Source organism: Podarcis melisellensis (genome assembly GCF_964234715.1).
Source record: "Podarcis melisellensis genome assembly, chromosome: 14".
Classification (NCBI taxonomy): Eukaryota; Metazoa; Chordata; class Lepidosauria; order Squamata; family Lacertidae; genus Podarcis; species Podarcis melisellensis.
The window spans coordinates 46,861,978-46,883,985 of NC_138546.1; the positions used below are offsets into that span (position 1 = coordinate 46,861,978).

Consider the following 22,008-nt stretch of genomic DNA (forward strand, 5'->3'; position numbering starts at 1 on the left):
TATCCTGAAGCAAAGTTCTTAACCTGAAGAACTATTTCTGGGTTAGCGGAGTGTGTAACCTGAAGCGTATGTAACCTGAAGCGTATGTAACCCGAGGTATCACTGTATTGTGCTTTGTACTGCTGCTCTTTGGTGCACATTAATAACACCCACATGTTTAGCCTCTCCTTGGGGGCTGTCAGTCAGCTCCTGCTCTTCGACATTTACCAGGGCACCCATGCTTTATTTCACCCAGGTCAAAGACCCAGTTTGACACCCCCATGCGCATTTGTGTACATACACACACACACAGGCTAGGAGCCTCAATGGCACCCCTCTGGAGGCTTCACCTCAAGCTAACCTCTCTCCCCCAATAGCTTCAGCTGGGGGGCAACACAAACCAAGGTCCCTGCCCCAAAGGGGCCACTGAAGCTGGTGTTCACCATATGGGGAATCCTATGCACCCCCACAGAAAAGCCCCCCAAGAAGAGGCGCCTCCTCAAGGGAGGGAGGTGAGGCTGCTGAGATGGCCAGCAGTGGCTGGAGGGCTGGACTAGGATCCGGGAGAGCAGGGTTCAAATCCCCGCTCAGTGGGGCCAGCCACTGCCTCTCAGCCTGACCTTCCCCACAGAGTTGTCGTGGGCGGAGAGACCCTTGAGCTGCTTGGGGGAAAAGGGGAGATAGGCAGTAAATGCAATGGGAGAGGACCAAACACCAGCCAAACACCTGGGAGAGGAGGGAGAGGACGAGGAGGCTGGCCCGAGGAGGACGGAGCAGGAGGGCCGCCCTCACGCGCGCCGTTGCCTAGCGAGGGCGAAGCGCCGCCGGAGCCCCAGTTGCCGCCACCGCCGCCTCCTCCTCCTCCTCCCCGGCTGCGGCGCAAAATGGCGGCGGGAGGCGCCTCTTCGTCTTCGGCCCGGGTGTGTGGGTGAAGGAAGCGCCGGTCTGTCCGGACCCCCCAGGCGGGGTGGGATGGGGACGCGGGCCGGGCCGGGCGTCGCGCGGGGCCGCGGGAGCTTTCTTTCCCGCCTGACTTTCCTCTCCGCTTCGTTCGCCCTCCGCAGGTGCCCCTTCGCCGGCCCTCCGCGGAGCAGAAGGCGAGGAGCTGCAGCGCCGCCGCCTTCCTGGCCAAGGAGGAGGAGTACAAGTAAGGGGCGTCTCTCTCCCTGAGGGGGGGGGGGGTCCCGGCTGATGCTCCCCCCCCCCGTTAAGTCCTCAAGGGCGTCCCCTTGATGCAAGACGCGTGTCTTTTTCTTCGTGAGAATCCAGCGAGTGGGAGGGGGGCGTATAGAGGTTGGCCAAGGAAGCCCCCATCTCCATCTCTGGCCACACGACGCTGCGATGGGGCTTTTTATTGTGTGTGTGGGGGGGTGTCTGCTCCAAGAGACGGGGTTTGATGGCGTTTCCCCCCCCCCCTTGCTTATTTGCTCCCGAGTAAGTGCCGCTTTCTCGGGCTCAGGTTTGACCCCCTAATCCCAGTTGCGTGGGGATATGAGAGAGGCGATTAGGCATTCTCAGAAGCACCCTTGCCTTCCTCTAGACCAGGCATGTCCAATAGGTAGATCGTGATCTACCGGTAGATCACTGGATGTCTGCGGTAGATCACCGGTAGATCATTGGCTCCCCCCAAAGAAGCTGAACATCTGTGGCTCCCCTTTAAAAAGCTCAACATTTTGAGCTGAAAAACTCAACAACTTTGACCCGAACCCCCAAAAAGGGGGTAGATCACTGCCAGTTTTTAACTCTGTGAGTAGATCGCAGTCTCTTGGGAGTTGGCCATCCCTGCTCTTGACCAGTGGTTCTCAAACTTTTTCCCCTGGGCATGATAATTTGCTCACACCACACCGAATTTTTTATTGTTAAGAAATGCATTGGAAAACCAAAAGAAACATCTCCCAGCAGTGCTTGATTTTGAAAAGATATCTATCCATAATTCTGCAAACAAATTATTTTGATACTATACTGTACTATACTACACTGAAATGTTTAAATGTTGCTGTTGTCAAAAATGTTTTTATTAATTTCCCAAAATTTCCCAATAAGGTAAATAAAGGTAAAGGACCCCTGGACGGTTAAGTCCAGTCAAAGGACTTCTCGCTTTCAGGCCGATATCAATTAGTTCAAATGTTTCTTTGATGGTCCTTGAATCTTAGTCCCACACTTGCCATCCTGTCTGCTCTAGACTAAGGCACTATTGGCATTCACTCATCTCTGCACCCCAGTGACTGGTTCAAAACGTGCTCCAGCAGCCTTTCCTAACTTGCTGACTTCATAGAACTGTAGAGTTGGATGGGATCCCTGAGGGTCATCAAGCCCAACCCCCTGCAATGCAGGAATCCCAACTAGATCATACAATACAGGTGGCCATCTAACCTCTCTTTCAAAACCTCCAAGGAAGGAAAGTGCCCCACCTCTTATGGGAATCTGTTCCACTGTTAAAGAGCTCTTACTGCCAGAGTACAGTCAAACCTCGGTTCCTGAATAGCTGTTTTCAAACATTTCTGCTCCCGAACGCCAAAAACCAAGAGAAAATTCTCTGGTTTTTGAACGTTTTTTGGAAGCTGAACATCTGACACAGCTTCCGTTTGAGTGCAGGAAGCTCTTGCAACCAATCAGAAGCTGCGCCTTGGTTGGCAAACGTTTTGGAAGCCGAACGGGCTTCCAGAACGGATTATGTTCGACAACCAAGGTTTAACTGTTGATGTTAAGTTAGAATCTCCTTTCTTGTAAGTTGAATCCATTTGCTCCAGATGCTTTGAGCTGCAGCTCCCCTTGGCCATATTGTAGTCTAATACATAGTGGGTGGCACTGTGGTCTAAACCATTGAGCCTCTTGGGCTTGCCGATCAGAAGGTCAGCGGTTCGAATCTGTGTGACGGGGTAAGCTCCCCATTGCTCTTTCCCAGCTTCTGCCAACCTAGCAGTTCGAAAGCACACCAGTGCAAGTAGATAAATAGGTATCACTGTGGCGGGAAGGTAAACAGCATTTCAATGTGCCCTGGCACTCGTCACGGTGTCCCGTTGCACCAGAAGCAATTTAGTCATGCTGGTCACATGTCCCGGAAAGCTGTCTGTGGACAAACACCTGCTCCCTTGGCCTGAAAAGTGAGATGAGCATCGCATCCCATAGTTGCCTTTGACTGGACTTAACCGGCCACGGGTCCTTTACATTTTTACCTAATACACTACAGTACTTCCAACATATATGGAGGGTGCCCAGGCATACTGAGTGGATGACTTCAGCAGAGCATTCACCTCCAGAGACCTTGATAGAGTTGCCATTAGATGCCTTTTAAAAATTACATTGCCTGTTTATTAATGATATTTGTGTGCTATCTACCCTTCTCTGAGTGGCTTTCAGTACACAAGTATAGAGACACAAAACCATGAAATCAGAAGAAACAGATAAGAAAAGAAAACTCAGCACAAGCCCAAAGTTCAAACACAGATTTACAAACTAATGGGACCAGACTATCTCTCAGCTTTAGCTGAGATTCCTGCATTGCAGGGGATTGGACTAGAACCTTGGGGTCCCTTCCAGTTCTACAGTTCTATGATTCTGTGTTCCTAGCAAAGTATTCTTTCTATTGCGCCCTGCAGCCGTCAGCCAGCAAGTTTCTCCCGGGAGTCTGTCCCGGGAAGGCAGACTCCTTGCAGCACCATTTTAGTGGTCTTGCTTTCTAAAAGATAGCCGAGTTAAACACAGTTTTCAATTACTGTTTTAGGCGTGTAAATGCAGAATTAGAAGCCAAGACAGCAGAATTGGTGCGTCAGGCTGAAGAAGTCATGGTGAGTACCCAGTGTCAGACCTGCTTAGCTACAATACTGTTGACCACCGTATTTTCTTGGACTACCTCCATGAGTTGGGAGTACCATTTTACGGCAGCGGAAACCAAGGTTTTTTCTAACAGCTCATGGATCATTTAGAAAAACAAACAATGGACAACCAGTTTGTGTGTCCAGTCACTCCATGTTTTTTTCTAGCTTCAGTCAAGACAAAGCAAAGTTGGTATCTTTGAGCATCCTTACAATAGCATTCTTTTCGTACACAGTACACTAACGTTTGTTTTCAGACCATTACAGGGTTTGAATATTTAAAAAACATGTACTTCACATTGCCTATCTCTAAAAGTGGCCTGACTGCAAATACTTAGCCACAACAATGGGGTGGTCTTTGCATGTGGAGATTGTCTCTCTTGTTGACTCAGTCTATAGAGATTAGGACTTCTCTAGCCTCCTTCCTTCTCTGTATGGATTGGTGGGTGCTGGCTTCTTGCTTCTTGCTTCTGCTTCTTTTACAAGACAGTAGGTGAGGCTTAGGGAGATACCATTAGCCCACTTGCTGCTCACACTGGTTTTACATAGCACTAGGCATACTGATGCCTCCCCCTCCCCCAACCCTGCCAGTTTGGGTTGCAGTGACCTGACTTTGTCCCTGCATTGTGGTTGGACAGGGTTTGCTTTGAGAAGGACTGATTTCACCTGCCCTTGTATGGAAAGAAAAAATTAGCTTTACTGGCGATTAAAATTCCACCAAAGCTTTCTTTCTCATCCTGGCAATATTCTTAGCATCTATAGAGTAGAGTGGGTTGGGCTAACTGGTAATTAAATTAAAATTTCTTATTCTAAATTCTTTTCACTAAAGTTGTGATATAGAATTATCTCAATAGTGGAAAACAAAGCTTTGGGAACTCTGGGGAATTTAAAAAAAGTGGTCTTTGACACAGTGTGGTGGTGAGGTAGTTATTGCTCATTTCTGCACATCTCTTAATCATCACAACCAACATAATTAAGCATTTATGATGGCTGTTAATTGGATGTAGTATACACAGTATTTGACTATAATACAAAATCTTTCCTTATTGAAGAGAGATCAACAAGAAATGTTGTCCAGGCCAATCTCTACACAGGTTGAATTGTTTGACAAGGAGACCAAACATCAGAGGTAAGCTCTTCCTAAAACTTATCTGCTGAAGGCCTTCAGTGCCAGAGAGAGGTTTGAGAGCGAATAGTTTTTTATTTGCAAAATTCAGCGCTGTGAGTTAATGTAATGGTGGCCATAGTTTAGTGGGAAAGTCCACACTTGGCATGCATGGGTTCCAGGTTCAGGCTCCAGCTGCTTCTCCCACTAAAAGGCTCTTGGGTGGTTGTGCTTACCTGGGAAATAGTTCTTTCTGAGTCCTTCAAGTGCCCTGGTCTCCCAAAGCAGACAGTACAAGAGATTGCAGTCCACAGCTGTGCTAAGACCTCCTCCTTGACCTGTTCTCTTCCACCTACACCCCACCTCAAATTTCATAAGACCTTTTGTAAGGCCTTGTGCAAGTGACACAGGTCTTGTAAGGGCCTCTCAAGTCTTGCATTCCCATGTTGCAAAACAATCATATGTCTCTTCTTCCTGGGAACATTGAGGCACCTGTTGACCCCCGTCTTTTGTGCTGCATAGTTCCCCACTAAGGCTGCCAACTCTGTACCTAACAGCAAGCCATAAACCCCCTGGGACTGACCTGTATAAGCTCACACTGCACATCTCTCATCAAAGGCTGTTATTATACTTATTTTTTCTTGATTATTTAAGTTAGATTTCTATACCGCCCTTCATCCAAAGATCACAGGGCAGTTCACAACATAAAAATACAAAAGGAGAGAAAATAATACATAACAAAATTTCCCCCCAACCAATAAACCTCCTTCCACAAACACGCTTAAAAGGCCATAGATTAATGAGCCAAAGGCCTGCTTATAAATGTTTTTTCCTTGGCACCTAAAGATACTGTATTTTTTGCTCTATAACACGCACCCGACCATAACACGCACATAGTTTTTAGAGGAGGAAAGTCCGTAGGCATGCCACCCGTAGGCATTCCCTCCATAACACGCACAGACATTTCCCCTTACTTTTTAGGAGGAAAAAAGTAAGTGTTATGGTGCAAAAAATACGGTATGTAATGAAGTTGCCAGGTGAGCCTCCCGGGGGAGAGCGTTCCACAAGCTGGAAGTCACTGCAGAAAAGGCCTGTACTCTTGTTGCCAATATCTGGACCTCTTGTGGGGCCTCAGATGATGATCGTGGGGTGTAATATGCTCAAATCATCTTGTCCCAGTGAGCAACCTGGTCACAGAATTCTGCAACAGCTGAAGTTTCTGAACCATCTTCAGAGGCAGCCCCACGTATAACACATTGCAGTAATCTAATCTAGAGGTTACCAGAGCATAGACCACAGAACTTGGGCTATTTCCTGGCCAGATAAGGGTGCAACTGAGTTACCAGCCAAAGCAGATAGAAGGCACTCTGTGCCACCAAGGCCACCTGAGCCTCCGGCAACTGCAGGGAATCAAGGAGTACCCCCAAGCGATGGACTTGCTCCTTCAGAGGGAGTGTAGCCCCATCCAGAGCAGGCAACCTCCCATCCATCCGCTCTAGGGAACTGCCCACCAACAATGCCTCAGTCTTATCTGGGACAGGCCAAACAGGGGCAACTCATCAAGTGGAGGAAATGCTGAGAATTGCTCTCTCATACCTGTGGTGTATCTTTGTTAGTTCTGTACGGCTGCAAAATGTGGGAGGTAGAATTATAAACTAGCTTTGTTGCTGATGAAACAGCGGAAGGCAAATTTTCAATGGTGAGGCTGAGATTGAAGGGCATAGATAGGTAGCCGTGTTGGTCTGCCATAGTCAAAACAAAAAAAAAATTTCCTTCCAGTAGCACCTTAAAGACCAACTAAGTTAGTTCTTGGTATGAGCTTTCGTGTGCATGCACACTTCTTCAGATACACTGAAACAGAAGTTACCAGACCCTTCTATATAGTGAGAAGGTGGGGAGGGGTATTACTCAGAAGGGTGGTAGGAATGGGTGATTAGAGACCTGGTCTGAACAAAGACATTGGATTCTTATCTCATTATACATGACAAAGCCATTTTTCACCTTCTCACCCCTTGCTTTTTCCTGTAAGACCTATTGCAGTCGTTAAGAGTCCTCAACAGGCTCATCACAGCTATCTGCCAATCACCCATTCCCACCACCCTTCTGAGTAATACCCCTCCCCACCTTCTCACTATATAGAAGGGTCTGGTAACTTCTGTTTCAGTGTATCTGAAGAAGTGTGCATGCACACGAAAGCTCATACCAAGAACTAACTTAGTTGGTCTTTAAGGTGCTACTGGAAGGAAAAAAAATTTTTGTATTGAAGGGCATGTCATTTAGTTTTTGAAGATGGTTGGTCTCTGGCATATTAGAGGGTTAGGACTGTCTCTTGATTATTGCTGTTGGCTAAATCAATGAAATTGCATGAATTTGCATATGAATAAATTGTCCTGAAGAAATAAGGCCTCTATTTGATGCATATGTATATCACAGCAGGCTCCATTTCAGAAGAGGCATTCCCCCTTGTGTCTTAAGGGAGGAGGGACACCTCTTCCGAACAAGCGCCACACTTTCTTCAATACTTTACAGAGGTATCTATACAAGCAACTCCCCATTTATGCAGGAGTTACGTTCCAGCGCCCCATATGCACAAATGAAAATAAGTGGGGAGCACCCTTTAAATGCCCTCTCTGCCACTCCAATCCAGATAAAAAAATACTGCATCCAAAATATCCACAACTGGAATTGAAGCTTTGGGGCCAGCTGGAGGGTGCGTGGAAAACTGCAGCTGAGGTGCGTGGTAGCACCAAACAAAGCTCCACTACACCTCCACCCTTCCACCCTAACTGAAGTCCTGTTTGGGCTCCGGGAAGGATCTCCTCTCAAGCCAAAAGGACTCTCCAGCTTTCTCCCTCCATTGCCTGATATGAATTTAATTATTTAATTATTTTCCAGTGCCACACGTATACATGATCACACGCAAGTGTGTGGGGGGATGCTTGGACTTAGTTTTTATTAGTATACACATTTATTTAAATTCAATCAGTTAGAAGCAAGATTATCCATAGGGCTGGGCAATGTATTCATTCATTGCCCGAAACTGGTTTTGAAACCTACATCACAGGAACGATTTCACAATTTTAGGCCAGGCAGTATACTATGAATGCCAGCAGGTTTTGCCAGGGTTTCACACACAGCATCACTAGTCCTCTCGGAGCCCCGCAGGGCCACTCAAGGCCCACTCCCTCCCTCCCTCTGTAGCCCAGCTGCCCCCTAAGATACTGGAGTGGGGCCAGGGGCGACAGCCATGCCTGCACCTATCTCTTGTGTGCTCATTTGCTTACCTGCCTGCCACTTGCCTGCTAGCACTTCTCCACCTGAGCAACCAGGCTGCCTCCTTCCTCCCTTCCACCTCGCACTGGGTGCTGGCCATGTCCTAAGGGTCCCTGAGAGCACTTGGGGAGCAGCAGCAGGAGCAGTGCTGGCTCCTCTTCCTTGCCTCCAGGTCTGGGCTTCCTGGTCAGTTGATGGCAGTGATCAGCACAGATGGGAGCTCCACTGTGTTGGAGGAATGAAGCAGCTCCTGGTAGTCACCCTCGATGTGAGTGGGAGCTGGCGGCAGCCCAGGGCGGGCTCCAGGGAGAGGCTGTGGTGGGGAGGTCAGCCATGCCCCAGGACTCCTTGTTTGCACCCCAGCTGATGTGCTCTGCCCGGGGCAGAGCTGCCCACCTGGCCTCACTATGAAGAAGCAGGGCACAGTGTTCCTGATCATCTGTGTGGCTGGCCATAGAGGGCTGGCTGGCTACCAAGCCCGTTCAAACTCCTCATTTTCAGACATTGTGATATATCACTATATTGGAATGTTTCACCGGTAATGCATCACGATGTTGAAAAGCAGTTATCGCCCAGCCCTAATGATTGGCATTCAAAGTGTGGACAGCCCAAGTATTTTTTGTAGAGTCCCTCCCTTTTTTTCCTGAGATGACTTATTGTTTTCCTAAATTCCTTACCCCTAACAAAAAATTAGGTGGGGGAGGAATCAAAAGCCGGACTATACAAGGAGTTGTTTTTGTACCAAGCTAAATCCTTGGTTCACATCACCTCAAAAGGTTAGTTCACTGGAATCTTAGTCACATGGCCTTTCCCAGCCCTCTTACCTGGCTGAAAGCCCCTTTTAACAGGAGAAGTCAAGGAATGGACCTCCCAAGTCCTTAGATATGCAAAGGGTGTGCTCTGTGCCCCCTCCCCATAGAGTCAGAAACAGCAGTTAAACAAACTCACCTAAAGAGGAGGAGCACACAGCTCCATGTTGTGCATGAACAGTGTAATCGCAGTGCTTAAAACAGGGGTGCATAAGATAGACTGTATAAGTTTTTTGGGACGCGGGTGGCACTGTGGGTTGAACCACAGAGCCTAGGACTTGCCGATCAGAAGGTCGGCGGTTTGAATCCCCATGACGGAGTGAGCTCCTGTTGCTCGGTCCCTGCTCCTGCCAACCTAGCAGTTCGAAAGCACATCAAAGTTCAAGTAGATAAATAGGTACCACTCCGGCGGGAAGGTAAACGGCATTTCTGTGCGTTGCTCTGGTTCGCCAGAAGCGGCTTAGTCATGCTGGCCACATGACCCGGAAGCTGTACGCCGGCTCCCTCGGCCAATAAAGCGAGATGAGCGCCACAACCCCAGAGTCGGCCATGACTGGACCTAATGGTCAGGGGTCCCTTTACCTATAAGTTTTTAAATGTAATATACCTCTGAATATATGTTTGGGGTGGGGATTTGTTTCTACAGTTGATAACCAAAGCAAGTCAGTTGTTGGCCTTTTGTTCAGCTGTGCACCTCATAGCATTTGGCAGGGATGAGTGTGTGGTCAGGTAGGAACCAGATTACTTGAACACAGAGGAGACGGTCAGGCATGTGCTTCTCATGTTTGCATCCAGCCGCTCAGACTCCACTAGTACTGGAGCTGAACTGAGTGTTTCTGCCCCTAGGCAGCAAAAGGTCACTGCTGACCCATTTGAATATGGGAATAACTCTCACAGCTGTGCGCAAGTAGCTTCAGTTTTCAGAGGGGTTGTAGCATCCAGAGTCTTTAAGAAGTGGCTCAGGAGAGAGTTGGGTTACAGCATCTCACAGATTTGAGTAGAAGAGCCCGAGTCCTGGCCCTCCTGCTTGCAAGTCCTTCAGGGAAGAAATAATACATGGTCTAAGAAGACAGTGAGTATACTCCAGCCTGGAACTGTGGTTCTGTGATCAAGTGTAGGCAAGGGTGCCATAGGAATCCTCTCTAATACACAAGTGGCTTGCAGCAGTGGTCTTTCATGGGTTGATGCTTGCACAAGGAAGGTGCAGTGTTTAGACCGCATCCTGTGAAGAGACATAATAACTGAAGTTCCACTTTCTGTTTGGTACAGACTTGGTTTTTCTATCCTGGCTTTTTCTGGCCATTGTGGCACCCCTTGTTTTTCAAATCAGGACTTCTTTCTTTATCATTTTAGGATAATTCTCATAATTCTGCCTATTTAGGTGAGCTGCAGACCAGAGTGTATTGTGCTGCCAAGCCCTTTCTGGGGATGTTAAGAAACCAGTGGGAAGGCACTAAGTCAGTGGATGGCATGAGAGAGCCCCCCCCCCCCCGAGTAAGACTTGCAGGGCAGCTTGTTGGGCATCAGTAGTCTCCAGGAAGAAAGTGCTGCAGCTAAATTGGCCCTTTTGTCAGCTGGCAAATCAGATTACACCACTTTTGTTCCACATTCACATACATACCTTTCAAACAGTGCAGCAGTTACACAGTGTGTTTCTAGCTTACACACCCCACAGCTATTATTATGTTTTCCATTGTAAATACTCCAGTTCATACAAGTTTGTGAACTTCTGCTTGCATGAGTGCTTGGCACTACCTAGGGAAGCTGCAAACCCAAGGGCTGCCTACTCCTGACACTCTCTCCTTCCCTGCCAAGATTATAATCTAATGTTTAGTTTTCTTCTCTTCTTGCCTCTGCATAGGTGTGTTGGGCTTTTCTGTTTCTGCCAAATCAGCTTTTCTGAAGGCAGGCAGTGATCCTTGCCTGTGACCAACAAGAGTCACTATATTCTGGAAGTACAATCTTTTTCTTTTTCAGGGGTGGGGGAGGGCTGGTTTCCTTCCTCTCCTCCCTTTCCCCACCTCCCCTGCTTGCTTGCTTGCTTGCTTCTTCCTCCCTCTTCTTCCAAAGTGCTGCCGCTTTTCCCTACTCCGTGTCTGTGCCCTTGATTTGCCTTTAGTTCACAGGACATTTTAAGCAGTGGGACTTTGCTACAAAGTTTTATAGGTCTTGCCCCTAAATCTAGAAGCCGTTCCCTTTAAGATGCATTATTATTATTATTATTATTATTATTATTATTATTATTAATATTCTACCTCTTCTGGCCAATTCCAGGAAACTGAGCCAGAAGCTTCCTGCAAAAGGTAGTTGGGGCTTCTATCAAAGGGCCTAGAACTGTCAGTATCCCTCCCACTTCAGTGCCAGCATGATCAACTGGCTGGGCTAGCCATGTCTGGGGTCAAGCAGGCTGCTACTGGTTTGCGGATTCTGATTTTGAGCTTCTGTGTGGACTGCTCCAACCTCTCATAGCCATATTAAGGGTAGCTGCATGGCCACTGGGTGTTCAGCACCCTGTCTTTCCACAATGCTTGGGGTGCTTTGGGACTTGGCTTCCTGTGCTGGGGGGGGGGGTGACTTATGCCAACACACCCAGAATCTTTTAAATTTACCTCTAAGTAAATTTGCACGTGCCCATGCTAGGATCTGGGCATATCAGGATGTTGAAGATTGTGAGCTCAGCTCTCCTTTCCCATCATCCCACGCCAGAGGGCTGCATCTGATCTCTTGGATCAGTCAGATTCAAAGTTAGGGAGAGATCGCTGTTCCATTACGGCCAGTGAAGGGGAAATACCTTTACCAGTCTAAGCTGGTTGCCCAGTAGACTTTGCTGTGAATTTTCTCTGGGTTGTTTTTATATGAACTTACTGTTTGGAAGAAAAATGTTGACCTTACCTCAGCCAAGGTGTTTGCTGCTCCCTTGCTTCATAAAAAAACTAGACCACACAAGAAAGTTGCCAGAGTTTTGTATTGCCCTTTCCTTTGGACCCAGAACCATCCAAGGATATTTCCAAAGGCCAGCTGCATTTTGTTAACTGGGCACTATGTCCATATCCAGGCTGCATTTTGCAGTCTTCCTTCATGACTGGGTGGCAGACACACAGCACTGGAGAACAAAGTCTGGATGTAGCCTGTGTCTTTACAGTCCTATAGTTTCAAGTAGTCTTCCAACTACGGTAATTGCAAAAGAGTAGGATTGCTGAAGGACCAAGCCGCACGGCTTTCAGAAGTCAAGAGGGGTCAGCTACACGGTGAACTCCTGGGGATCTCTGCGCCTGGGACTTGAAGGAGAGAGACTTGGGGTCGCAGGGGAAGATGGGAAGGTCCAGGATGGTGGGGGACAGTTTCCTAGTCTCATTACCCCTGACATTCTCTTCAGGCAGGACACAAATCAGTCTTAAAATGTCACCCCTGTGCCCTGGTTTGGTGAGCATTGCCTTCGGCTTTATCAAGTGCAAGATTGAGCAGCAGGCAAATGCCACAGCTTCCCCCTTGATTGCCCTTCTTTCTTAGCAGCCAATACAGAGAGGGCTTGGATATCCCACAGGAAGGCTTTCCCCCCAGGCTTCCCCCCCCCCTTGGATGCTTTGATTCTTCCCATGTCCATGAGGATGTGGCCATATGGTGCCAGCTTCAGAATCTCTGGGTATCTCCAGCGTGACAGACCACAGTCCTCTGCCAGTGCTGCTCATGCCACCCACCTCACAGGAAGGAGCTCTTTACTGAAGCTGTTTCTATGAAGCCAAAACATTTTGAAAAGTGAGTGATGTGTTTTGCATCATTGATCTTCTCTTCTACAGTTTTGGTTCAAAAAAATTAAAACACAGTAAAATACATAATTTATTTTGCTCTTCAAAATAAGCTAATTGCTGCAATTTCCTTTTTCTCTCCAGAGATCAGTGGTCTCCTGAATTGCCAGCTGCTCCTCTTGCACTTAATAAGGTCCTGAAATTGGGGGTGGATGTGCTCCTCTCAAAGCAGGAGGAGAAGGTAACATTTGCTGTGTGTCTTCAATAGCAGTGGAGGCACAGAGAATCCATTCAGTGAGTCAGAGAATGAGGTGGGACAGTACCCGCCTCTCTTTGGGTCATGGCTAGACTGAAGCAGGACGGTTGACCGGATGACAACTGTTCACCTCGCTCTTATTGCTCTACACCCAAGACAGATCTCCTGTGTAAGGAAATTGTTCAAGGCCTTCTTTCTACTCTTTTTTTAAAAAAAACTTTGGGAATGGACACTTATATACGAACCTCTTCAGTCAGAGAACATACAGTCACAAACACGGTTATTTAAATTTAGTGCATTGATCTGAAGATATGTTTTGCAGATACAAAAATTGCTTATTATACCACTTACCTTAATGGTATCACAGTGAGCGTCATTCCCACGGAATCCAGTGACGCTTGTGCCCAGGTGCATTTAAATAGGGCTTGTAGCCTTACATTGCTGAGTCCACTTGTATGGGCTCAGATGCATGGGCTTGTAAGAATCAGGTGCATCCTTGCACAAAAGGAGTAGTGGAGAGTTTTAGCCTGTGGGAGGAATTGAAAGAGTTTCTAGATAGGCCAGAGGTCTGTGGCCACAGGGCGTTTGTTTTTTGTTTGTTTGTGTTTGTGTGTGATCCAGAAGCAAGAGGAGCATTAAGAAAGATGGTCTAAATTTTCCATGTTCCTTGTGGCCCTCTAGCGGTGGATCATTATTCATTCTGTCTTTTGTCTCCAGTCTGCCAGGGGTCCAGCTCTGCGCAGCTGCTCTTACACAAAAGAGGAACGATTGTGCCCTCCTTTCTAGGTCCTTTAATATGGACAAACAAGATAAAGATTGCAAACAGGATGAGGATACGATGATCAATAGGGGACACACGGTAACCAGTGCAGTATTTAACCACTTAAAATTAATCTGAGTGTCACAGCACATGCTATCCTTCCACAGCAACCTAGGAAGAGAAGTTGAGCTGAGAGATGTTGACTAGTGCAGCTAGAGAACTTTGTGCAAGGGTGGGGATTTGACTCTGCTTCACATGTAGTTAGAATAAACTTTTGTACAAAACCTGTGACTCCTAAGTTACAGAAAAGCAGGGTTGGAGAAGAAAAATGCCACCGTTGGAGGCAGGATACTTCTCAATATCAGTTGATGGCAGTCTCAAGCGAGGAGAGTGCTGCTGTGCTCAGATCCTGCTCAGGAGCCTCCCTCAAGCCACCTGGTTGGCAGCTGGACTAGGTGGGCCACTGGCCTGATCCAGCAGAGCTCCTCTTGTGTCCTTATGTCTAAGACCATAATATGCTTTAGGTAGCTAAGAGTTTTTGTTTTGTGAATTTTCCTTAGCAACCAAACAAGAAGAAACCTAGCTCTGCATCTACATTTCGGACTAGGCCACTATCTGGAAAGAAGGGGAAAGGAACTCTGTCAAGGTACAGCAGCAGCAGCAGCTGAATAGCACCCAGCTTATCTTAGGCATTTTTCAAAGTACAACAGCAACTGGTGTTATCTTCTAACCATGCCTGGTGATAGTAACTACATGAACATAATTAAAAGTAAAGAAGCTAAAACTATTTTTGCCTATGTAGCACTGACAGAGGCTAATAGCAAGGTGAACTGTTAAAAACAATCAACAAACCACAGAAAGCCTCTAACAGCATTCTGCTTTCTGAAGAAGGGCAGCTTTAAAAAACTGGCCTCACCTCAACAGCTAACAATCCCATCCATGTCACATTAACGATGTTCTATTTCACTGGGGTTATTGGTCCTGTTGACTTTTCAGGACCGGGTCTGGAGAAATCCCCCCTTTTCTAGAAAGGTGAAATAGCCCCTTATCAGTTTATTTGTTTTTGCCAATTGCTTCTTACATTCTAGTCCTTTTTTCTGTTGTTCGCTCTTAAAATGCTTAGAAATGCTGTGTTTTGGCTTTGTCTCCAGCACAAAACTAAGACCACATGACATTCCAAGTGCTGCAGATGTTGCAGTCCCAGACTTCTCTCTTGCCAAGACAATTGGGAAAATTGAAGGGCAACTTGAAGAAGGAAACTTTCCTGATCTAGAGGACGATCTTATCCCCGGTGCAGGAAGTGAAATTGGAGCAGGTGGGTCTGCTTTTTTACTGTCCTTTCCTTCCCGCTAAAAGGGAGCTGGATTTCTCTTCCAACTGTCCTGTTCATATGATCTTTAAATTTTAAGGCCTCACGTAGACAGGCTTTCTAACACATGCCTAGCCTTTGAATTGGCAGTGTTTCATCTAGTTCCTAGAATGAGGGATAAATTATCAGTCACATGAGAAAACAGTGGTGTCTTTCAGTGTCTCAGTTTATTGCCCACCTGTGCTATCCTCATTGCTGCCATAGCTGCATCTCCTTTCTGCTTGTTTGGCAACAGCAGATCACCACACTTGGCAAGCCACCTGGGGTGGGAAATTGTTTTCAGGTGTCCCTCCCTGCAAGGAATCCCTCCTAAGGTTGTCCCAGGGGAAGGCTGGTAACATTGCACTTTTTAATCCTGTGCACTCCCTTCAGACACTAGGGACCCCCAGTCCAGGGAATTGAACAGCCTGTTTCATGGAATGTCTTTGCATCCATGAAGGATGTTCTAGAATTGTCAGTCTTCAGAACTTTTATATCATTGTACCATTAGCATAAGCGTGTGGTTAAAAGCTTTTCAGATGTTTTGAGGCTCTTTTCTGTCAGGTCTAGAATGGCACAACAGTCCAGAACATTAAATGTAATTATTGCAAATCTGCAGAGGCCCAAATCCGGTTCCTAAAGGCAAAGCTTCGTGTTATGCAGGAGGAGCTGGATGCCCTGGGACTAGAATGCAGTAAGAAGGTAAGAACAGGTAGACTTTCTCTTCCTGCATCATAATATGTAGCAGCAACATCCTTGTATGAGGGGCTATATTGTTGGCTCACAATTGTTGTTAGCACCTAAATGTTACTCAGTGCGAGATTAAAGGTCTTTTCACATACTCACCAGCCAGGGATCTGAAGTGTATGTTTGTACCTGGCAAGGCTGTTCCTATAGCCAAGCCTGGGCTCTGGTCCACACTCACACTCCCTCTGCAGTAACCTTCTGCAGGCAGCAAAGCCTGTACTCTTCACCCGCAAGCAGAAATCCCACACAACAGACAATCCTCTTGATGCAGTCAACAAATGAATACTTTTCTGGCTGGTGCCAGGATAGTTCTAGTCCCTGCTTCATTGTTGCTCTGCTCCTCCAAAGCACTCTTGGGAAGAGCTGGGTGGGAAATGAACCTAAGAGGTAGAAGAACTGAGACCTTGCTGGTGGTGCTGAAACCGATGGTAGGTGCTTCTTTTTTGCCCAGAGCTCCCTGGCCATGCTGCTGCCCAGAAGCTTCCAGCACCTCCTTGAATCGCAGAATTGTAGAGTTTGAAAGGACCCCAAGGGTCATCTAGTCCAGCCCCCTGAAAGGCAGAAATCTCAACTATGAATCAGAATGAAGGGGTAGTGGTCAGTGGGCTTTATCAGATTTGGCAGCTTCTCTGCCACATTGTTAATCTTTGCACCTGGAAGACAACACACCTCCTGCGACATCCTGTTTCCTCCACGCCCTACTACCTGTCCCCCTCAGTAGGAAGTCACCTGTCAGGTGCTGGTGGTGGTTGCTCGTTAGTAACCAGGCAGGACTCCGACCTGTCTTTAACAGGTTTTATTTGGTGCAAACTATTTACAGTGCAGAACCACAAAGTTCATGTCCGTCTTAGTCACTTGCAGATTCCGGGAGTGGCCCCTTCCGGTTTCTCCCCCAACATAAGAACTTAGACACCCCAAATCTCTGCCTCCCCTCCTTACGTTTCACCCCTCTATGTAAGCTGGGCGACGGAAACAGTGCGTCTGCCTCCTGGCCAGCTGGGCTAGGTGAGGCGCTTGGGCTCTCAGTAGCATCTTCGAGCCCTCCCCTCGCTTGGCTGCCCCCTTCCCCCTCTGCTCCACTGGAGGTGTGGCTTTCACCACTGCTGGGAGGCGCTGCTCCTCAGAAGCGTTGAAGGCTCTCTGTATCCCCCTGCCTCCCTCCCCTGGTCCGATGGCAATCCCCTGATATCGCCTATCACCACCACCCGTCTCTTCCTCATCTGTGCCTTCCAAAGCCTCCTTGGAGTGTTCGAAGGTCTGCAAGTACTACTTTGCACATAATTCCATTTGTAGAGGCAAAGGCTTCCCAATTTTTTCTTTCTGGTGAGTTCAGTCACATTTTCTGAGCATCTTATTGAGGTGTGCATGTTAAACGAAAGGATGCAGCTTTTTCAATCCGCCTTCCTCAAATTAAACTTCCAAGAAAATGCAGTTATTGAGTGGCCCCTTAAGTTCATCTACAGAACAGAAGAAGGGGCTGCTGGATCAGGCCCATGGCCCACCTAGTTCAGCATCCTGTTCTCACAGTGGCCAACCAGATGCTTCGAAGGGAAGCCAAGCAGCAACTGGCATTTGAGGCGTCAGACCTCCCAATGTTGGAGGCAGACCGTGGTCACCATGGCTAGTAACCATTGATAACTTTATCTTCCGTGAATTTGTCTAATCCTCTTTTACAGTTCTCCAAGTTAGTGGCCATCACTAGGGTTAGACGATATATCAATATATCATCAAAAACCAGTTTGAAATCCATATTGTGATAGCGGTTTCATAATTTTTGACCTGGCAATTATCACAAATTGTGATGTGTGTGCGCTATGCAAAAATCACAATGTGGGAAAAACCGTGAAGCCAGCCAATGCCTCTGCATAACTCCATCCTTATTTCAGACATCATGGTGTATCAATATGTTGTGATGCTTAGCTGATGATATACCATGGTGTTGAAATCCAGATATTGCCCAGCCCTAGTCTTCACTACTTGTGAAAGCAAATTGCATATTTAAACTCAGTTCAGTAAGTTAATTCTTGGTCTTCAGGATGAAGAAAATCGAAATTTAAGCAGCTCCCTAAAAGAGGCTGAAGAAGAGCGTGGGAGGCTGCAGCGAACAGCCAGTGTACAGCAATCTCAAATAGAAAAGTATAAAATGCTGTCAGAAGAAGCAAACAGTAAAAGTGAAGGACTGCAGCAGAAGTGTTCTGCACTAGAAAAGGTAACAAGGTCCCCATTTCAGCCTCATTACATGGCAATATGTCACTGGACTGGCCGCCCTCAGTTTAATTCCCATTTTACAGAAAAGTACAGAGAAAGGGAAATCAGCCAATTCATTGCTCCCAAGGCAGGAGCCCAGGCAATCCAGAGGCAAAGAGTGGTTTGTTCGGCTCCTGTGATCAGAGAAATCAAATTTGGATATATTATTAGGGAAATTGTTTCTTTCTTATTTTCCCTCCATAGGGGCATTTTCTCCATGTAGGGAGAAGAACAGCACTGTACTTCAGCGCCCTTTTCACTCTCCTGCTTCTAGCAGTCAGGGTGGACAACAGTCACATATATATTTCCCACAGTGCTGGGCTGAAAGTGATGTTAAATTATGAAAAAACACCAACAGATAGCTGCAGAATGATATAATGCACACAAAGCCAGCATAAGCATGGAAAGGATGCCACAGTAAGAAAGCAACAGCATTGATCTTGGCAGGTCTCCTCTTCCTGTCTTCTGAAAGTCAGCAAGGTGGTGGCTTGGCAGGAGCACCTCCAAAGAGAAATGTTCCTCCCTGGTTGCAGGAATTTGCAGCAATGGACTTCTTGCAAAGCATCCACCTAGTCTGCTGGGTCCTGTCACCTGGGAAGTCCTTCCTCTAGTCTCCAGTGCTGCTGCCCTCTGGGCTAAACAGGCACATCATGAGAATCCAGCACCTGCCACCCCCAGAACCCTAAGTGCATGTTGCTGTAAATCTTCATCCTGTTTTCTGTTTTGACTTACTGCAATAGGAACTGGAGAATCTGAAGCGAGCCCAAAAACAGGCTTCAGCCAGCCAGAGTACAATGGAGGTTCGCTTCAACAGAGCTCTTGAAGAAGCAGAGAAATATAAAATGGAACTGAATAAAGTGAAGCAAAGTAACAAGGTAGGCTTTGTTTTAGCTTAGAAAACAGGAAAAACCAGCAGAGGTACATGATGTCCAGGTTTAAGTTCACTCTGCAATAGCCCCCTATAACTTCCTTAGCCGTCTAGATCTTAGGACAGATTGTCCCATTTTATTTTCACAACAACCCTGTCAGGTAGGTTAGGCTGAAAGTTACCAAGTGAACAAGGCTGCCATACTTTTTAATAATACTCTCCCCTCCCCATGTTTTTAGCTGAATTTATTTTTATCTGTAAGCTAACTTGAGACCATGTCAGGGGGAAAGGTGGGGTAACAACAACCACAACACTGTATCTTTGTCCTCAACACCGTCCATACATCTGTTTATGCCAAACACAGCAGTCAGAGTCAAAAATGAAATTAAATAGAATGCCAGGAAAATTTCTTTTGGTTGCAGAATTATAGATGCCTGGATGTTGTTATTGTGTGCCTGGAATACACACCTCACAGTGACTAACTGGCCCCCTTTGCTTTAGAAAGAGGTTCATCACCTGAATCATGTGCAGTGCCTTTTTTGAGGCAGTACGCCATAGTGCTACCTATGCCTCACCCTCCAGTACACCTTTACCTGCCACTTCCCGCAGTGACAGGCACATCCTCTTAGAGGCCCTTTGGCACAACCATTTTATGATTTCCAAGTTCCTGGAAAGTGCTTTGGCGATTGTAAAAGGGTTGTGCCAAAGTAGTAGTAGTAGTAGTAGTAGTAGTAGTAGTAGTAATAATAATAATAATAATAATAATAATAATAATAATAATAATAATAATGTGCCTCTGGGAGGCTGTGCCTACTGCTGTGGGAAGCGGCAGCAGGCAAAGGTGTGAGTGGGGTTGGGAGCAAGCAGGCAAACGGTGGCGGGATAGGAGGGGTGGGGGGGTATGGTGCATTGTGGCACCTTTTTTCCTAGAAATAAAGAACTGGTCCTATGACTGAACCTTCCCTTTTGGAATGACATGCTCTGGGTTCTACAAGAACATCCCGAAGGATTCTACTCATAGCTGCTTATAAAGGTGTAAAGGTAAAGGAACCCCTGACCATTAGGTCCAGTCGCGGACAACTCTTGGGGTTGCGGCACTCGTCTCGCTTTACTGGCCAAGGGAGCCAGCATGACTAAGCTGCTTCTGGCGAACCAGAGCAGCGCACGGAAACGCCGTTTCCCTTCCTGCCGGAGTGGTACCTATTTATCTACTTGCACTTTGACGTGCTTTCGAATTGCTAGGTTGGCAGGAGCAGGGACCGAGCAACGGGAGCTCACCCCGTCACGGGGATTTGAACTGCCGACCTTCTGATCAGCAAGTCCTAGGCTCTGTGGTTTAACCCACAGCGCCATCCGCGTCCCCTATGAAGGCATAACACACACTATATCCTTCCTCTCCCACTAGGATTTAGTCAACCAGGAACATAAAAATCTTGAAGACCTGAAAACTGAGAACAAGAAGTTGGAAAAGCAAAAGGGAGAGCTGATGGCAGGATTCAAGAAACAATTAAAGTTAATTGATATATTAAAGAGACAAAAGGCAAGTTATCCTGTGCTGTTGGCAATTTTCAATGAATTAAAGTTAGGGCCATAGGACTCTTTTGAATTTATTTGATTGGGTGGGGAGACAAGGAAGGCAATGGCAAAATATGAAACGGAGGCTCCAAATTCCAAGAAGGTTAAGATCATTTTCAGAACTATGATGTGGTACAACTTTGGATTACACAATTGAGCCAACATAAACTAGAATTATGGGCTGCTTTAGGACTAGGACATGAGACTTGCATTGAACCAGTCCAGAAAAAGACAAGGAGGACACCCATCTCTTCCCTTCCCAGGTATCAGTATTAGCAACTAGCCATGCTGTCTTTTGTCTACTACATTGAGAGATTTAAGAACTGCTCTGTTTGAACAAATACAATTTCTTTTTCATTGTGTCTTACCAGACAGAAATCTTTCCTGGCGGGAAAAGGGAAAGCAAGTCTTAGCAAGGCAGCAGTTAACCATGGAGCACATTTGGGTGGCCTAGCCAGCCTCCAGCTACATCTGTTCCTAAACTTTCTCTTGGAAGTGGTTTGGACTTAAGAACAGACAACTTCCTTAACACAATTGCTTGAAAAATAAGCTAAGTACTGCAGCTGAACCACCACCAGGGAAGTTGTGCAGAGCCAATAGGCCTGACAAGGATTTGGGCTGCTTTGTCTCAGAAAGCACCAGCAGCTTGAGCAGTGGCTTCAAGCATCCCAAGTGATCTGCTCCCTCCAGCTGACTCAGCTATATTCATGTAACTTCATTATCTGTCATAGTAAGTAGGAGATGGATGGAGCTGGTCTAGAGGGGGAGAACCAGTTTTATCGTCAAGGGTGCAGATGGCCTGTTTTATAATTCAGTATAAATGGGCCCCCCTACACCATGCTTGGAAGAACCTCATACATAACAGAAGGATACCTGGTTGCCTCAGCTTCCTTTTCACCTGCACTTTGACTTTACTGTACAAATGTTAAAATAGGGAATAAGGTAAATTTTGTCAGAGTTAAATTTTTCAGGTAGCTATATTATTAATGGTTTTTCTCCCTTTCCTTAGATGCACATTGAATCTGCAAAGATGCTTTCTTTCACTGAAGAAGAGTTTATGAAAGCCCTGGAATGGGGAAATTCTTAAGGTTCAACACTGTACATGGACGGAAACACAATTAACATTCAGCACTATGGTGGCTCAAAATAACAAACATGTTTCAAAGCAAATCCACTGAAGTTTTCTCAGACACTGGAATGTGTTAATTTTAGTGTAGTATCAGCTCCTGTTTGGTGTCTCCTCCCCACTGTTATTGCCAGCTGCCATTTGGTTCATCTTCCTCCATTTAAGCAATTGTACTGACGACTGCTGTTGTCTTCCAGTTTACCAAGACTAGCTTGGGGAGCTTCACATATTCCACTGACCCTAAAGACTCCCTTAAGTTTATGAGTTACTTCATCAGTAGCTAGCAAAGCCATTTTGTTTTTCACAATAAAGTTGTTATTTTCCAAGTCTCCTGTCCATCATTAAATAACAAGA

The 22,008-nt window shown here is 46.6% G+C and overlaps 1 protein-coding gene and 1 long non-coding RNA gene across 3 annotated transcripts; one reads left to right on the plus strand and one right to left on the minus strand.

Annotated features, from left to right (window-relative positions):
* The first annotated feature begins 410 nt into the window (after nt 1-410).
* On the plus strand, nt 411-21,980 carry TEX9 (testis expressed 9). Of its 2 annotated transcripts, none has more exons than XM_081887763.1 (12): nt 411-491; nt 1,044-1,126; nt 3,704-3,767; nt 4,847-4,923; nt 12,872-12,920; nt 14,304-14,389; nt 14,895-15,058; nt 15,711-15,793; nt 17,874-18,047; nt 18,826-18,960; nt 20,359-20,493; nt 21,538-21,980. In XM_081887763.1, exons 1-12 carry the CDS (start codon nt 426-428, stop codon nt 21,613-21,615), a joined length of 1,194 nt encoding a protein of 397 aa, XP_081743889.1. In that variant the 5' UTR covers nt 411-425; the 3' UTR covers nt 21,616-21,980. The 2 variants fall into 2 exon arrangements, with proteins under 2 accessions (XP_081743889.1, XP_081743890.1); XM_081887764.1 differs by lacking the exon at nt 411-491 and adding an exon at nt 735-899.
* LOC309356401 lies at nt 13,587-17,867 on the minus strand. Its single transcript, XR_014162767.1, has 2 exons — nt 15,938-17,867; nt 13,587-13,772 (listed from the first exon to the last, which is right to left on the minus strand). It is a non-coding gene; the product is annotated as an uncharacterized lncRNA (long non-coding RNA).
* Nucleotides 21,981-22,008: the final 28 nt, after the last annotated feature.